Source organism: Musca domestica, unplaced genomic scaffold (assembly GCF_030504385.1).
Source record: "Musca domestica strain aabys unplaced genomic scaffold, Musca_domestica.polishedcontigs.V.1.1 36, whole genome shotgun sequence".
NCBI lineage: Eukaryota > Metazoa > Arthropoda > Insecta > Diptera > Muscidae > Musca > Musca domestica.
In genome coordinates, this window is record NW_026712318.1 from 2452570 (window position 1) to 2467019 (window position 14450).

General features: G+C 35.6%; 3 protein-coding genes across 3 annotated transcripts; 2 read left to right on the forward strand and 1 right to left on the reverse strand.

Annotated features, from left to right (window-relative positions):
* The first annotated feature begins 994 nt into the window (after positions 1-994).
* Positions 995-2446, forward strand: LOC105261424 (uncharacterized protein DDB_G0292186). Its single transcript, XM_011294381.2, has one exon. It carries the CDS (start codon positions 995-997, stop codon positions 2444-2446), a length of 1452 nt encoding a protein of 483 aa, XP_011292683.2.
* A 2442-nt stretch (positions 2447-4888) lies between these two features.
* Positions 4889-7274, forward strand: LOC101891231 (very long-chain specific acyl-CoA dehydrogenase, mitochondrial). Its single transcript, XM_005183894.4, has one exon. It carries the CDS (start codon positions 4966-4968, stop codon positions 6838-6840), a length of 1875 nt encoding a protein of 624 aa, XP_005183951.1. The 5' UTR covers positions 4889-4965; the 3' UTR covers positions 6841-7274.
* Positions 7275-9535: 2261 nt separating this feature from the next.
* LOC109612668 (uncharacterized) lies at positions 9536-11319 on the reverse strand. Its single transcript, XM_020036880.2, has 3 exons — positions 10374-11319; positions 10076-10315; positions 9536-9832 (listed from the first exon to the last, which is right to left on the reverse strand). The coding sequence occupies exons 1-3, from the start codon at positions 10707-10709 to the stop codon at positions 9560-9562; spliced, it is 849 nt and encodes a 282-aa protein (XP_019892439.1). The 5' UTR covers positions 10710-11319; the 3' UTR covers positions 9536-9559.
* Positions 11320-14450: the final 3131 nt, after the last annotated feature.

The window sequence follows — 14450 nt, forward strand, 5'->3', positions numbered from 1 at the left end:
GGTAAACCCATTTATATGTAGACGTCCTCTCATGGTAGAAGAATATAGATAGTCGCATCGACACAACTTCTGGGACAATGAACTGTCCAACCAAATTTGGAATTGAAAATGTTGAATGAAAAATTACTTAAATTTGTAAAAATTGTTGAAAACCGTGTATTATAATATCCTCCGATTGACGTCGTATAAAAAACGTCTGTCAAACTAATCTTGAAATAGAACATTTTGAATGAAAAAAACTCAAACTTGTAAAAATTATAGGAAAAAGGCATATCATAACAAACTCCGATTGTCGTCATATAAGAAAACATATAAAAATCTGCTCAAAAAAACAAATTTTTAAAAAAAAAAATTTAAAAAAATATCCTATATTCTTCTACCATGCGTACTGTAATAATACCTATGTAAAATTAAGAAGGTAAAGTCATTTCAAATAAGCAATACACATCTCTGCATTTTCTGTAATATACCTTATCACATTTCATTACATAAAAACAGGTTCCCATCTCTGATTTGTGCATGTACGATGGATTTATAAATACAAATGTTGACAATGAGATCTTGTCAAATGAATAATTTTTGAAAAAAAAATTGTAAACATATGATTGCATGACTTTACTCCTTGATTCTACCATGAATTTTCATTGGATGGTGCATTATAATCCTTTAAAACAATTTCCCTCGCGTAAGCACACACTATTTAATATTTTTGATGTGGCAACATTCTTTTTGACAACATCTAATCTGACACTTTTATTGTTTATTTTTCTTTTTTGCAGAGAACAGCCAAAGAAGGGACAAACAAACTCACTTTCACTCTCAACCAACCTCTCTTTGCTCTCATCGAGAACAACGAAATTGAAATTGACCCGCTAAAAAAACAGAAGAAAGGACGAAATTGGTGAAGGAAGGACAGTGAAAAAGTGAAGCAAAGAAAAGCGTCCGTTTTATTATTCCATATATTGTAGATAATTGTGCACAAACAAATTCCATAATGCCGGCGATTCGCAAATGCTGTATTGTGGGGTGCATGTCTAATTCTCGAACAAATCCCAATTTACAATTTTTTCAATTTCCAAGACCTGAAAATCCTTACCACAAAGAATGGAAGCAGGCATGTCATGCTTCGATGAGTCGTATACTGCCATTTAAGAAACCAGTTTTATGTGCCGCCCATTTCTTGCCACAACACATTGGAGGTCGCCGCTTGACAAGCAATGCAGTGCCGACCCTTAATCTAGATGTTCCTGCGAATCTTAAGGATGTGGAAAACCAAGCCATGTTTGTTGAGCTCGAAAGGAGTCGTAAACATGCCTACATCAACGCCGTAGTCTATGAATGGCTGGTGAGGGCCAATTTAAATCCTCAACTACGTGGTTCCATTACCCATGGCATGATTAAGGAAAAGGCGGAGACAGCAAAACAAATTATTGGCTGTGAAGGATTTGTGGCGGATAATCGCTGGTTAAATCGTTTTCGTGAAACACACTTAACAAATTTTGCCAAAAAGCTGGCCTCCAATCAACTGAAGCCCATGGGCCCATCGCTATGGATACCGGATATTGTGCAAGATTTGCAGGCTTCGTTTCCGCCCACAAACGTGGAACGTTTGGACAATTTTGAGAATGTACCCGAACAATATATCGACTACATGAAACAATATGGGGAGTATGATGAAGACGATGACACCGACCAGGATCAATCAGTAAGTGGTATTAAGGAGGAAGATGATCAGGATAGTAAGACAAAAGCACAAGCCTACTATCAAAGTTATAAAGCGGGGCAAAATAATTATTACAATCATGGCCAACAGCAGTTTAACAACTCATATGGCTCAGATGGATCGAGCAACTATAACACCTATGAAGATTATTACAACGACAGGCAGCGCAATGGTCGGCCACCTTCTCATTCATCGGCCCAAAATGACCATGCCATGAAGCATAGATACAGCTTACCAAATCCCGTAAACGGTCATGCCAATAAACGACGACTATCAGCCTCTGATGGTGATAGGAATGGACAATTAAGTAAACGGGCCACGCCGAACTTTGGATCGAGATCCCAATCACCTACCGTCGAAAGCAATGAAAACAACAATGAGAAGAGTTTTAAAATAAAATTGCCCCTGGCCAATGGCAATAGTCGTTCTACGTCCTCGCCCACAAATTCGCAACAATCGAATACCAACAACAATTCCCGCTCCAATTCACCGAAATCACAAAATGGCGATATCACCACAAATGGCCACACATCACCATCGCCCAGTCTGGCAACAAATATCAAAGACTTGGAAACCTATGAACAAGCATTGGAATACCTAAAGCCCTTGGAAGATTTTGCTCTGTTCAAAGAGAATTTCAGAGCCATTGGCTTATTGTCACAACTGGAGGCGGTTCTGCGAAAAGGCAAATTGTCATCAGAGACTGAACCTAATGGTGTATAAGTATACTAATAAACACATCCTCTGGTAGTCTTAGATCTAAAGTTAAAAAAAGTATTGTATAATGTATTTATTGTTAATTGTTTAAGAAAAAAAGAAAACTTCTAAAAAAACATATTTATAAAACAAAAAACCCATTTTTTTAAATTAAAAAATATAGAAATTCTTTATAAAAAATATATATCGTATATAAGTTAATTTATTAATAAATACCAACTGCCCATAATGAACCAAACACTTTTCTTAATTTAATTTCAAATCGATTAGAAAATATTTTTTTTTCAAAATCACCTTCTGATACAAGTAGTAAAATAGCTTAACATAAATTGGAATCATTGGATCAAATTCTTTAACTTTAATACGATGTCTCATGACTACAATTGAGATTTGGAATATTTTAACTTTTCACACAAAAGTTATTCTAAATATTATTTATTATTTGGGACACCTTAACTAAAGGAGTCTATATTTAACCATAGTTTTTGTTTACATTCCTTAATCATACATTGGTAATTTAACCAAAGATATACACCCTTATTTTGCAATATAATGAAAAATACCCAAACAAGACATACACTCATCCATACTTGGACTCAAATATTTTCCAAATTCTTAAAACTACATTTAATCTGTTGCCAATTCTGATAAGGATCGTTTGTTTGCTTTGTAAGTTAAATGAACGACAATTTAGTTCTAAAATTTGATAGTAAATTCTCTTTCTGAACAAATCTACAGAAATCAATAATACCAATAATCTTATTCATAGACCATATTCCATTTCAAAAACTGTATATATAAATATTTCAGAATAGGCTTAAAGTCGAACTATTTTAAAATAAAAACCATGTACATAATTCAAAAGCACCAGTATTTGTTTTATTAAAGTATAGCGAGTAAAAAAGCTGTAAGTTCGGCCGGGCGGAACTTTGTAATACCCTCCACCATTTGGAACGAATTTGGCAATTTTCAAAAAAAAAAAAATAAATAAATAAATAAATAAATAAAATCCGTTGAAAATTCTGTTAGAATTTTAAAAAATACCAAATATACGCGTTATATTAGGGACCTGCATAGGCAACGACGACGTGGGCCTGCATAGGCAACTTTTATCATGAGCAATTACAATTTTTAAATGCGAAACTTGAAAAAAAAATCGGTGAATAATATAGCTAAAGTCATCAAAATACGGTATGTCTTGAGGTACCAATTTATAGGGACTATACGAAGACATGGACCTGCACAGACAATTTTCTATAATTTACAAAAGACCGGATATCGGGAGGTACCATTATATGGGGCTATACCAAAATGTGGACCTACATGGCCCATTCAATACCAAATGTACTGCAGGCATAATATACATTCGAGTAACATTTTATCAACCTATTTCATCTCGTTCGGAAGCTAGAGTGATTTCCACAGACGGACGGACATCGCTAAATCGATATAGAATTGTATGCTGATCAGGAATATATATATTTTACAGAAGGTAGAACAAAGCTACCCAATAAATACAATTTTTTTTTCTTTTGGTGCCCTTATTCTGTCAAAACATATACACATTTAGTGTATGTGTGTGTAGTGTTTTGAATAAAAAAAATACAATAATTTCAAATAGCAATGCAAAAACACGTTAACACAATAAAGATGCTTTCGTGTAGTTTTTAAATAAATAAAGCTGACATCGTCATGTTTTTTTATTATTTGTATGGCTAGTGACCATGGTAGAAGAATATATGTAGAAGCATCGACACAGCTGCTGGGACAATGAACTGTCATACCAAATTTGGAATTTAAAATGTTGAATGAAAAATTATTTTAATTTGTAAAAATTGTTGAAAAACTCAAATTATAATAACTTCCGAATCACATCGTATAAGAAAACATATAAAAATGTACTTATATTTGAAAAAAAACATTTAAATTTTTTGACATATCAATGCTCCCAAGCGTTGATGCATCTACCTGTGTTCTTCTGCCATGGCTATGACCATGGATGCATCAACTCTTGGAAACATTTATATGTCAATTTTTTTTTAAGTGCTTTGTCAAAAATAAGTTGATTTTTATATTTTTTCTTATACGACGCAAATCGGAGGTTGTAATGATATGTATTTTTCAACAATTTTTACAAATTTCAATAATTTTTCATTCACGATTTTCATTATCAAAATCGGTTTGACAGTTCATTGTCCCAGCAGCTGTGTCGATGCGACTACCTGTATTCTTCTACCATGGCTATGACGCAGTTTCATACCAGTTTCATCAATTAGATGATCATATTTGAAATTTGATTTCAATTTCGGTGTAAATATGCTATCATTATGGTTAAAGACACATTATGACGCCGTCACAAAGTCACACTATGACGCCGGTAATATGCAAAATGCCAACCACAATGCTTATTTACGCCGTTACTTCACCATTCTTTACCGCCTTCATACTTTTCAAGAGAAAATCAAATTCCATCCAGCTCGATCAAAGTCCATCATTATTCAGTTAGTCGTCATTTAATAACAAAGATGTTCAAAGTAATCGAAAAAGTTGCTCCTTCGAACAAAACGAAATACTTGTTGCGTTTGTACGCTACAGCCGCACCAAAAACTTCTTCCAATCCTAAACGTGAAGTAAAGAAACCCCAGGAAAATGCCTCCTTTATGGCAAACATCTTTCGTGGCAGTTTAGCATCGACGCAAGTCTTTCCCTATCCGGACGTACTTACCGAAGAAGAAAAAGAACTAACAGCCAGTCTCATAGATCCATTTGAAAGATTTTTCCGTGAAGTCAACAACGCTGCAAGGAATGACGAAAACTCCCAAATTGATGAAGAGACTTTGAATCAATTGTGGGAATTGGGAGCGTTCAGTATTCAAGTGCCCAATGATTTTGGTGGCCTTGGTCTTAACAACACTCAGTATGGACGTTTGTGTCAAATTGTAGGAGCTAATGATTTGGGTTTGGGCATTACCATTGGTGCTCATCAAAGTATTGGCTTTAAGGGCATTCTGTTGTACGGCACCCCTGAACAGAAAGCCAAATATTTACCACAAGTATCCACCGAGAAAGTATATGCTGCTTTTGCTTTAACTGAACCCAGTGCTGGTTCTGATGCGGGTTCCATCAAGTGCAGAGCTGTTAAGAGTGCTGACGGCAAACATTATATTTTAAATGGTTCCAAGATTTGGATTTCCAATGGTGGAATTGCCGATATAATGACTGTTTTTGCTCAAACCGAAATGACAGATCCTAATACCGGCGAGAAGAAAGACAAGGTAACAGCTTTTATTGTTGAAAGAGGCTTTGGCGGAGTCACAAATGGCGCACCTGAAAAGAAAATGGGTATCAAAGCTTCCAATACTGCAGAGGTCTACTTTGAGGATGTTAAAATTCCCATTGAAAATGTTTTGGGCCAGGAAGGTGAAGGTTTCAAGGTGGCCATGAACATTTTGAACAATGGCCGCTTCGGCATGGGAGCCACATTGTCGGGTACCATGAAACACTGCATTGCCAAAGCTGTGGAACATTGCAACAACAGAACACAGTTCGGAAAGAAATTGAAGGATTACAAGGGTATACAAGAAAAGATTGCCCAGATGAGTCTGATCCAGTATGCCACCGAGTCTATGGCTTTCCAAATTTCCCAGAATATGGATGCTGGAAGTCAAGATTATCATTTGGAGGCTGCTATTTCTAAAATATTTGCTTCGGAGGCAGCTTGGTATGTATGTGATGAATCCATACAAATATTGGGTGGTATGGGCTTTATGCGGGAGACCGGTTTGGAGCGTGTTATGCGCGATTTACGTATCTTCAGAATATTTGAAGGTACTAACGACATCTTGCGCTTGTTTGTTGCCCTGACTGGTATTCAGTATGCTGGATCCCATCTCAAGGAATTGCAGAGGGCTTTCAAAAATCCCGCCGCTAACTTGGGTTTGATTTTCAAAGAAGCATCCCGCCGAGCAGCCTCCTCTGTGGGTATTGGTGGTACTGATCTTTCGCCGTTTGTTGCTCCTCAACTGACAGCAACAGCCAAAGATGCAGCCGAATGCATAGATATGTTTGGACAAACTGTTGAAAGCCTACTTGTTAAATACGGCAAGAATATTATAAATGAACAAAATGTACTCAATCGTTTGGCTGATGCTGCCATCGATATTTACTCAATGGTTGTCACCCTATCGCGTTCGACACGGGCTGTGAATGAAAAACTAGAAACCGCCGAACATGAATTGGAGCTAACCAAAGCCTGGTGTTATCAGGCCAACGAAAGATGCCGAACCAATCTTAAACATGCCACATCTGGTGGTCATGTTAACTTCTATAAGGATTTGTCGAAAGTAGCTGAGACTGTATTAGAAAATGGTGGTGTAAAAACCACAAATATCGTAGGATAAAATATATAGGCATATGTAAACGAAAACGAAACATCACCATCCATTTTAACGAAATTATCCATCGACGTTGTGATTTTTTATGAGATTCTATGCCATTTTTGTTATTGTCATTTTCTTTTTGTGATTTTGTTTTTTTGTTAACCTTCAAAGCGGCTTGTTCGTTTGACATTGCAAATGCACATTTGAAGGATTTTCCGTAAACATAGACAGTCGACCGTATAAAATAAACGATTTAACAATGTTTCATTTGCCAAATTGTTTCATAGAGGTCTTGTATCTTTTGTGGATGGATAATTTCGTTGCCAAACTTAACGATGATATGATAATCGACCTAGATATAATTATAAATGTATGTATGTTGAAGAATTATTGTTTAGTAAATTAAAGTATTTTTTTAAAACTAATAAACGTGCCTTGTTTAGGTATAAATAATATTCGCAATGTCTATGTCTATTTAACGGTTATATCACCGTCATTTGGCATTTTCCTTATCTTTAGTCAAAGTCCATATATTGGACCCATAATTTAACCCCCCTTCAACTGATTTGCTACATGTGATTTTTTGTTCTGCGAAATATGATAAGAATTTGTTGTTGCTAGAGAAATGACATAGTTGATTATGTCTGAATGACTTACACTTTGATTAAAAATACCACGCTGCGCTGTTTGTTTTTGGTATCAAAGTCCACTTTTTGTTTTTCATGGGGGTTGGTCTTCGTGAATATCTTTTGACGTCATTAGATGATTGTGGCGTTTTATCAATAGACAAGCTGGCCATTGTTGTATTTTTTAATGAAATTGTTATTGTAGAAACTAGTATTTTGTAGGTCAATATTAGCATATTGTATTTTTAATCTTTTCGATTTTTTAAAGAAGTGAAGTGTGCAGAGGAACGAAACAAAATTGATAACAATTGGATTAACAATGTTGTACGGTATAGTTCATTTTATATGCACATCTTTGAAAATAAATAATTTTTTTAAACTTGTGAATTTTTATATCCCTCGTCATAGTATGGAGGGTATATAATTTTCTCATTCCATTTGTAAATCCTCGAAATAAGTATTTTAGACCCCGCAAAGTAGATATACTTTTAATCAGCATAGCCGATTTTGCCCATGTTCGTCCGTCTGCGGAAATCACTATAGCTTCCGAACGAAATTAAGTGAGTTGACGAAATATTGTTGAGATAGGTCTTAGATTTTGTGTAGTCCCCATATGACTGTGCATCCGATGTTCGGTATTTTGATGATATCTGTCAGAATTTTCCAGAAAAAGTTATTCTTTATATTTGGCTGGAAAACCACAAGTGGCTATCGTTAGAGCGCTCCAGCATTTAAATGTGAATAAATCTCTTGTGTCTCGTACCATCGCTCGTTACCGTGATACTGGTAGCGTAGCCCGACGTCAAGGAAGTGGACAGAAGAAAACAGCAACATCAGCAGAAATGGTTCGAAAATTAAAGAAGCGCAGTGGCCGAAAAATGGCTCGTGAGCTAAACACATCAAGATCTTACATCTTGGCCTGGCCAAAAGTGCTGAACTGCTGAATTTGGTTTTCTCCGATGAGAAAACATTCGTGTCCAGCAGTTTGTAAACAAACAAAATAGTCGTGTTTACTTGCCAAAGAGGTCAGCTGAAAATGTGCAATGTGTGAAAATGTTGGCCACCAGAACTCAAGCGCCGGCCTTGGTTATGGTGTGGGCCGCCATAACAGCCGATAATCGCACTCCGCTCGTATTAATCGACGGTGGAATCAGAATAAATGCCGAATATTATGGCGAAAATATTCTGGAGGGTGTAATTAAGCCTTGGGTACGCAAATATTTTGGCCGCAGACCTTGGACATTCCATCCAAGAATGGTTACAAAATGAGGTTCCTCGCTTTATTTCCAGCGCACATTGGCCACCAAAATTTCCGAATACCAATCCGTTGAACTATTGTGTCTGGAGTATTTCGCCGGGGATGGGCCAAAAGACCGCAAAGCAACATTCGGGCAGGGTGTGACGGTTTCATTGGCCTTTGAAGGCCATAATTCGTGCCAAAGGTGCCCGATTCGTACAAATCTAATCTTATTCTAAAATTTGATGTTATTTCCGACATTTTTTGCTTCCATTCAATAGAGTTAAAAAAATTTAAAAATTATAGCGTTTGACTTTGTTGCAATTTTTTATCTCACCCTGTATATCTTTAATCCCATTTCAGGTTTATAGTTCAAATAATGGCCAATATCTGCCCTAATGGCGTGAATGTCGTCGTTTAGTGAAACTCGGCTCCGATATATATTTTTTTAATATAATCCTTCTCGAAGTGATATTATGCACCATATCGCAATGTTATTTGGTATAAAAGATTAAAAAGTCTCTGCCAAATTTAGTCGATTCAGAATTGGATATACCTCCCATATATTAGTCCCCTCCGAAACCAAACTATAACTGCTCTAAAGCCAAATGTTGATAGGTGGTATGATCTACTTCAAATAAATTCTTTTGTTACGGGAGCTCTACTAAATATGCATATTGGTGTAGGGTACCATATACTCGGCCCGACCGACTTTTTGATGCCCTTTCCTTACAGGTTTATTTTGAACTGTTTGTATAGGTGAGTGGAAACAATTAATTAGATGGATTTTTTTACATTTTGCAAGGTCCTTCCAAATGGTAGAGGGTATTAAAGCTGCTTCTGTATTTGTTTTGTTTACTTTTTTTAATTCTGAAACTTATACAATTTTCCCCGCAACTCCGCATACTTTCATTTGAATTAACTTAAGTAAAATAAACTGCATTATGTTCAGTGCCATCCACGCTCGCAATTGCCGGGAGCCTCCAGGAATGACTTCGATTGGATATCCTTCAAAAGTCTCGTATTCCTCATTATCATTTAACAAAAACGATGTTCTAAATATAGATGAGTTCGGCTGCATTCCGGTATTTGTCGTTTTATTTCCGTACCATGTTCCATCGGCTGATGTGAGCTGGCCAAACGTTGTCATCTTCAAATATTAATATACTCATTACATATTGGATTACCAACCCAATACTATAGCAAGTAGCAGTTTTCTCGGAGCGAATTTAACAATTCTGTCTTTTATTACACCTTTTTCAGTTGTAATTCGAATTTGTCAATTGTATTTCGACTTTGTATCCATTTGTAATTCGAAAATTCCATTTCGAAATACAAATTCCAATTAGCTTTACATCTGTAAAAGGTGTAATTTTGCACCATTAAAACTTACCGTATTTGGATAAATTATTATATGGTTCTCCATTTCAAACCATATAACATCAGCGCTGCACTCACCCTTTGGCGAGGGCGATGAAAAAACACTCTTTCCTAAATAAACAAGATAGGTGTGGGAGACATGAGCTATTTCGGTTATTGAAGAACCATTTCTCCATGTCCATTTCTTGTGTGGCTTAATAACATTCGGCAAGGCATTGTAGAGTGGGTTGTCAAACACCACATCTGGGTCCAGCTGGTAAAAGAAATAGGTTTATTAAACAAATAACTTCATTTTCAATATTACAACCGACCTCATGTCTAAAGGATAAAATCGCAAGTCCAAAGTTTGTCTTTTTGGCCATTTCGATGTTTCCTCCACAATTGACATGGGTAAAGACCATATGTAACTCAACTTGCGTATGGGATCCTTTGCCGCCAAACTTTTTCGGATGGTAGATACGCTCGGCAATCGTGCTATCCACCCAATGCAGGTACATAAATTCCAAACGATATGTTTCATTGCCAAGAGGACCTTTTGATATAGTCGGTCTCTGTCCGTCTTTGTATCCGAATTTAGCCGAGATGCCACGGCCATTATTCTCCACTGTACCATCAATTGGATGCCGGCTGAACTGATTCAAATTCATTTCAGTAAATGATCTGATTTGAAAATCAGAATTGTGTCCATCGAAGGGTACATAATATTTTCCCGGACAAATGGCGTCCCAAGAGTACACTTTATTGAAAAATAAGAACTTTTATTTATTTATTTATTTTTTTGATACAAATTAAAATTAAATATTATTAAGGATAAAAAAAGCTGCAACAAAGTCAACCGTCATAATTTTTATAACTTTTTTTGATTTTATTGAATGAAAGAAACAGAAATTATGGCCTTCAAAAGGCCAATGACACCGTCACACGCTGCCCGAATGTTGCTCTGCGGTATTTTGCCCCATTCCCGGCGAGGCCTTTGCTTGAGGTGATCGACCAATCCTTCGAACGGATTGGTATCCGTAGATTTTGGTGGCCATTGTGAGCTGTGTGGTGGAGGGTATAAAAAGTCCGAAAGACCTGTTCTCTATTTTTAACTCAGCTTTCTCTTGATTTCTTCCGGTAATTAGTTTTTGTTTGGCCTACTGTTCTTTATTAGTAATATTTCACAAATCTTACCGAATATTATTCGATTTAAATAAAACAATAACCCGACAACTTTTAAGTTAAACATTGTCTGTGGTCTATTTACTACTCTTTCACATATTCACCTTTATAATATAAAAAATATAAATAATATTTCCAAGTGCATTTATTTTAATTGGCGACATGAACTCGTAATAATTATCTATTCTATTATCCTGGGACAAGGTCTGTTTTCAAACATCAACGGAGTTTGCTGCTGCTATTAGTGGGCAATGTTTGTTGATGTAAATGACCAACAAAAAAATAATTAGAAATACTTATAAATATTATATTAATGTTTTTCACTATTTTTAAAATGTTGTATTCCAGAACTTTATACGTGTTTAAACCGTAGCCTAATGAATATAAAGATTAAGGAATGCTAACACAGTTTAACATCATAATATCAAGATCGTAGACATAAGAATTCAGAAGAGGCCTTCAATTAAGCTTGTCAATACAACTCATAATTTATTTAACTGCTATTTATAAAAGAAAAAACTCCCTCTCTATCTTTCTTATTGTTTAGTATTACAAAATGCCTTTATTCAAACGTCATGTATGTTAAACATGTATTTTGAAGGAATATGTAGGCATCTTAATCATTTTTGCAAGTATTTAGTTAATTAAAAACACGAAGAAACATATCACATACTTGAGAAAGATGTTTGGAATGTCATTTTAAAAAAGTTTGACATTGAGATTGTGATGCTATTAAAATGCATTTACAAAACGGTTTTGCATTCTTTTTTCAAATGAAATAAAACATAACGGTATTCCACACATACAGTTGTTCCTTTTAATGAATCACTCAATGTTCCCAAAACTAAAATTCCCTACATTTCTAGCTTTTATATGGCAACCACGATAATAAACAAAAGTCAGGCAACTCTATTATAAATTGTTTTGACTTGCTAGCAACAACAACAACACTAGGTTCGTTCGTTCACTTTCCCGCTAACATTTACTCAGCAAGAAGTTAGAGAGAAAGAAATACGATTTTCTCACTCGATAAGGGAAAAATAGCAAAAAGTAAACGAACATAATCTTGCAAAAAATTTGTGAGATAACAACTGATCCAACAAACAACTTTGGCGCAAATCTTAACAGCAGAAATGTTTTGATGCGTTTATTAGTTTCGAACCAAGAAAAAATTTAAATTTTTTTTGAAAATTATTCGTTTGACCACATCTCATTGTCAAAATATGTATTTATAAATCCATTATAAATACACAAATCAAGGTAAATTACAGATATGATATGATTTGATATAACTTAACCCTCTTAATTTAACCATGGTTTTTCCCATGGTACAATAAGGAGGTAGAACAGCTTCGTAAAACTACAGAAATACAGCCCTGAGGCTATGCCCGATTCCTGTCAGAAATATTCAAAATTATAGGCCAAGTTGTTTGTTTTCATTTATTTGATATTTTTTTTTGTCATTTCTAAAATGAGTCAATTAGCGCAAAAGATGAAAAAATGCCTGGATGTTCTCTCAAAAATATGATCCTAAGTGTTTAATATTTCAATTCAATGGCAAATCTCGTTAATATTATTAATGCGCGCCACGCAATTTAAGTTTCTTCCAATCATTGATTTTGAAAATATTTTGTTTTATTTTTCCAAACAACAAATACATACACAAAATTAGCAGAAGTCGGGCACACTCAGAAAAAAATTGTAATCAGCTGGGAGCTCTTCCTTACCTTTTTATTGTACCATGGTTTTTCCTTTTTCTTACAAAAAAATAATAATAATGAATAAAAGAAAACTTAAATATATACAGGGTTAGATAAAAAAACTGCAACAAAGTCAAACGCCATTCTTTTTAAATTTTATTGAATGAAAGCAAAAAATGTCGGAAATAGCATCAAATTTTAGAATAAGTTTAGATTTGTTCGAACTGGTCAACTTTGGCTCGCATTATGGCCTTCAAACGGCCAATGAAACTGTCACACGCTGCCCGAATCTTTGACCCATTTCCGGCGAAGCGCTTGCTTGAGGTGATCGACCCTTTTTGTATTTTTTAGTGCCAACCTTGCTTCACAAAATACTCCAGACACACAATTGTGTGCTGGAAATGAAGCGAAGAACCTCAAGTTGTAACCATTCTTGGGTGACGCTTGATGAGTGCGATGGTGCTGAGTCCTGTTGGAATGTCCAAGGTCTGCTGCCAAAATGTTTGCGTGCCCAAGGCTTTAATACAGCCTCCAGAATATTTTCGCGATAATATTCGGCATTTATTCTGATGCCACGGTTGATTAATACGAGCGGAGGGTGACCATCGGCTGTTATGGCGGCCCACACCCTCACCATGGCCGACGCTTGAGTTCTGGTAGCCGGCCAACCGAAGGTGCACATTTTCAGCTGACCTCTTCGGTAAGTAAACACGATCATTTTGTTTGTTTACAAACTGCTGGACAATGAATGTTTTCTCATCGGAGAAAACCAAATTCGGCAATTCACCACTTTCGGCCAGGTCAAGCGAAGCAACTCTTTAGCTCCTTTTAGTCTATTTTCTTTCTGTTGCGGTGTAAGTTCTTGCACTTTTTGGAATTTCAATGGCTTTACCCCGTGCTCATTTTTCAATATTGTCTGACGAGTGGCTTAGAAATGACAGTAGTCTGAATTTGGTTGCAGTTTTTTTTTTTCATCTTACCCTGTATTTCAAATAAAGTAGATTCGATTGTCACTAGTTGCCATGGTAGAAGAATACAGAGAGTCGCATCGGCACAGCTACTGCTACAAAATTAGTTAAGATAATCTCATGCTATCATACAATTGCATTTTTTTCTTTTATGTCCCTTCCTTGGTAAAATGAAGAAGGTAAAGTCATTTCAAATGAGCATTCCCATCTTTGCATTTTCTGTAATTTTGCGTGTCAAATTTCTCTGCATGGAAAACAGGTTCCCATCTCTTGTCAAATTTATATTTTTAGTTCTTCCTTAAATGTGGGCGTACGCTGTTTTGGCCGTTATATATATTACGATTGGCCCCTAATCGTAATATATATAACATTTTCTGATAGGAGCAAAATTAAGAAGTAATAACTTAAGTATTGAAAAAAAAACACGTTTGTATGTTCTCCCTGATTTCTGATGCAAATATCCGCCAAAGCGTTCACTTTTTTATACTATTAATAAAGGTCCACTATAAATATAGAAACATATGCATGGTTGTTTAACCTACATGTATACATCCATCCA

Bases quoted from the DNA above. Each gene is read 5' to 3' on its own strand.
- LOC105261424 (XM_011294381.2), top strand. From the start codon at position 995: ATGCCGGCGATTCGCAAATGCTGTATTGTGGGGTGCATGTCTAATTCT.
- LOC101891231 (XM_005183894.4), top strand. From the start codon at position 4,966: ATGTTCAAAGTAATCGAAAAAGTTGCTCCTTCGAACAAAACGAAATAC.
- LOC109612668 (XM_020036880.2), bottom strand. From the start codon at position 10,709: ATGAATTTGAATCAGTTCAGCCGGCATCCAATTGATGGTACAGTGGAG. The intron at 10,316-10,373 runs GTCGGTTGTAAT...TTCTTTTACCAG, and splicing joins TTTTATCCTTTAGACATGAG to CTGGACCCAGATGTGGTGTT. The intron at 9,833-10,075 runs GTAAGTTTTAAT...TAATATTTGAAG, and splicing joins TAATAATTTATCCAAATACG to ATGACAACGTTTGGCCAGCT.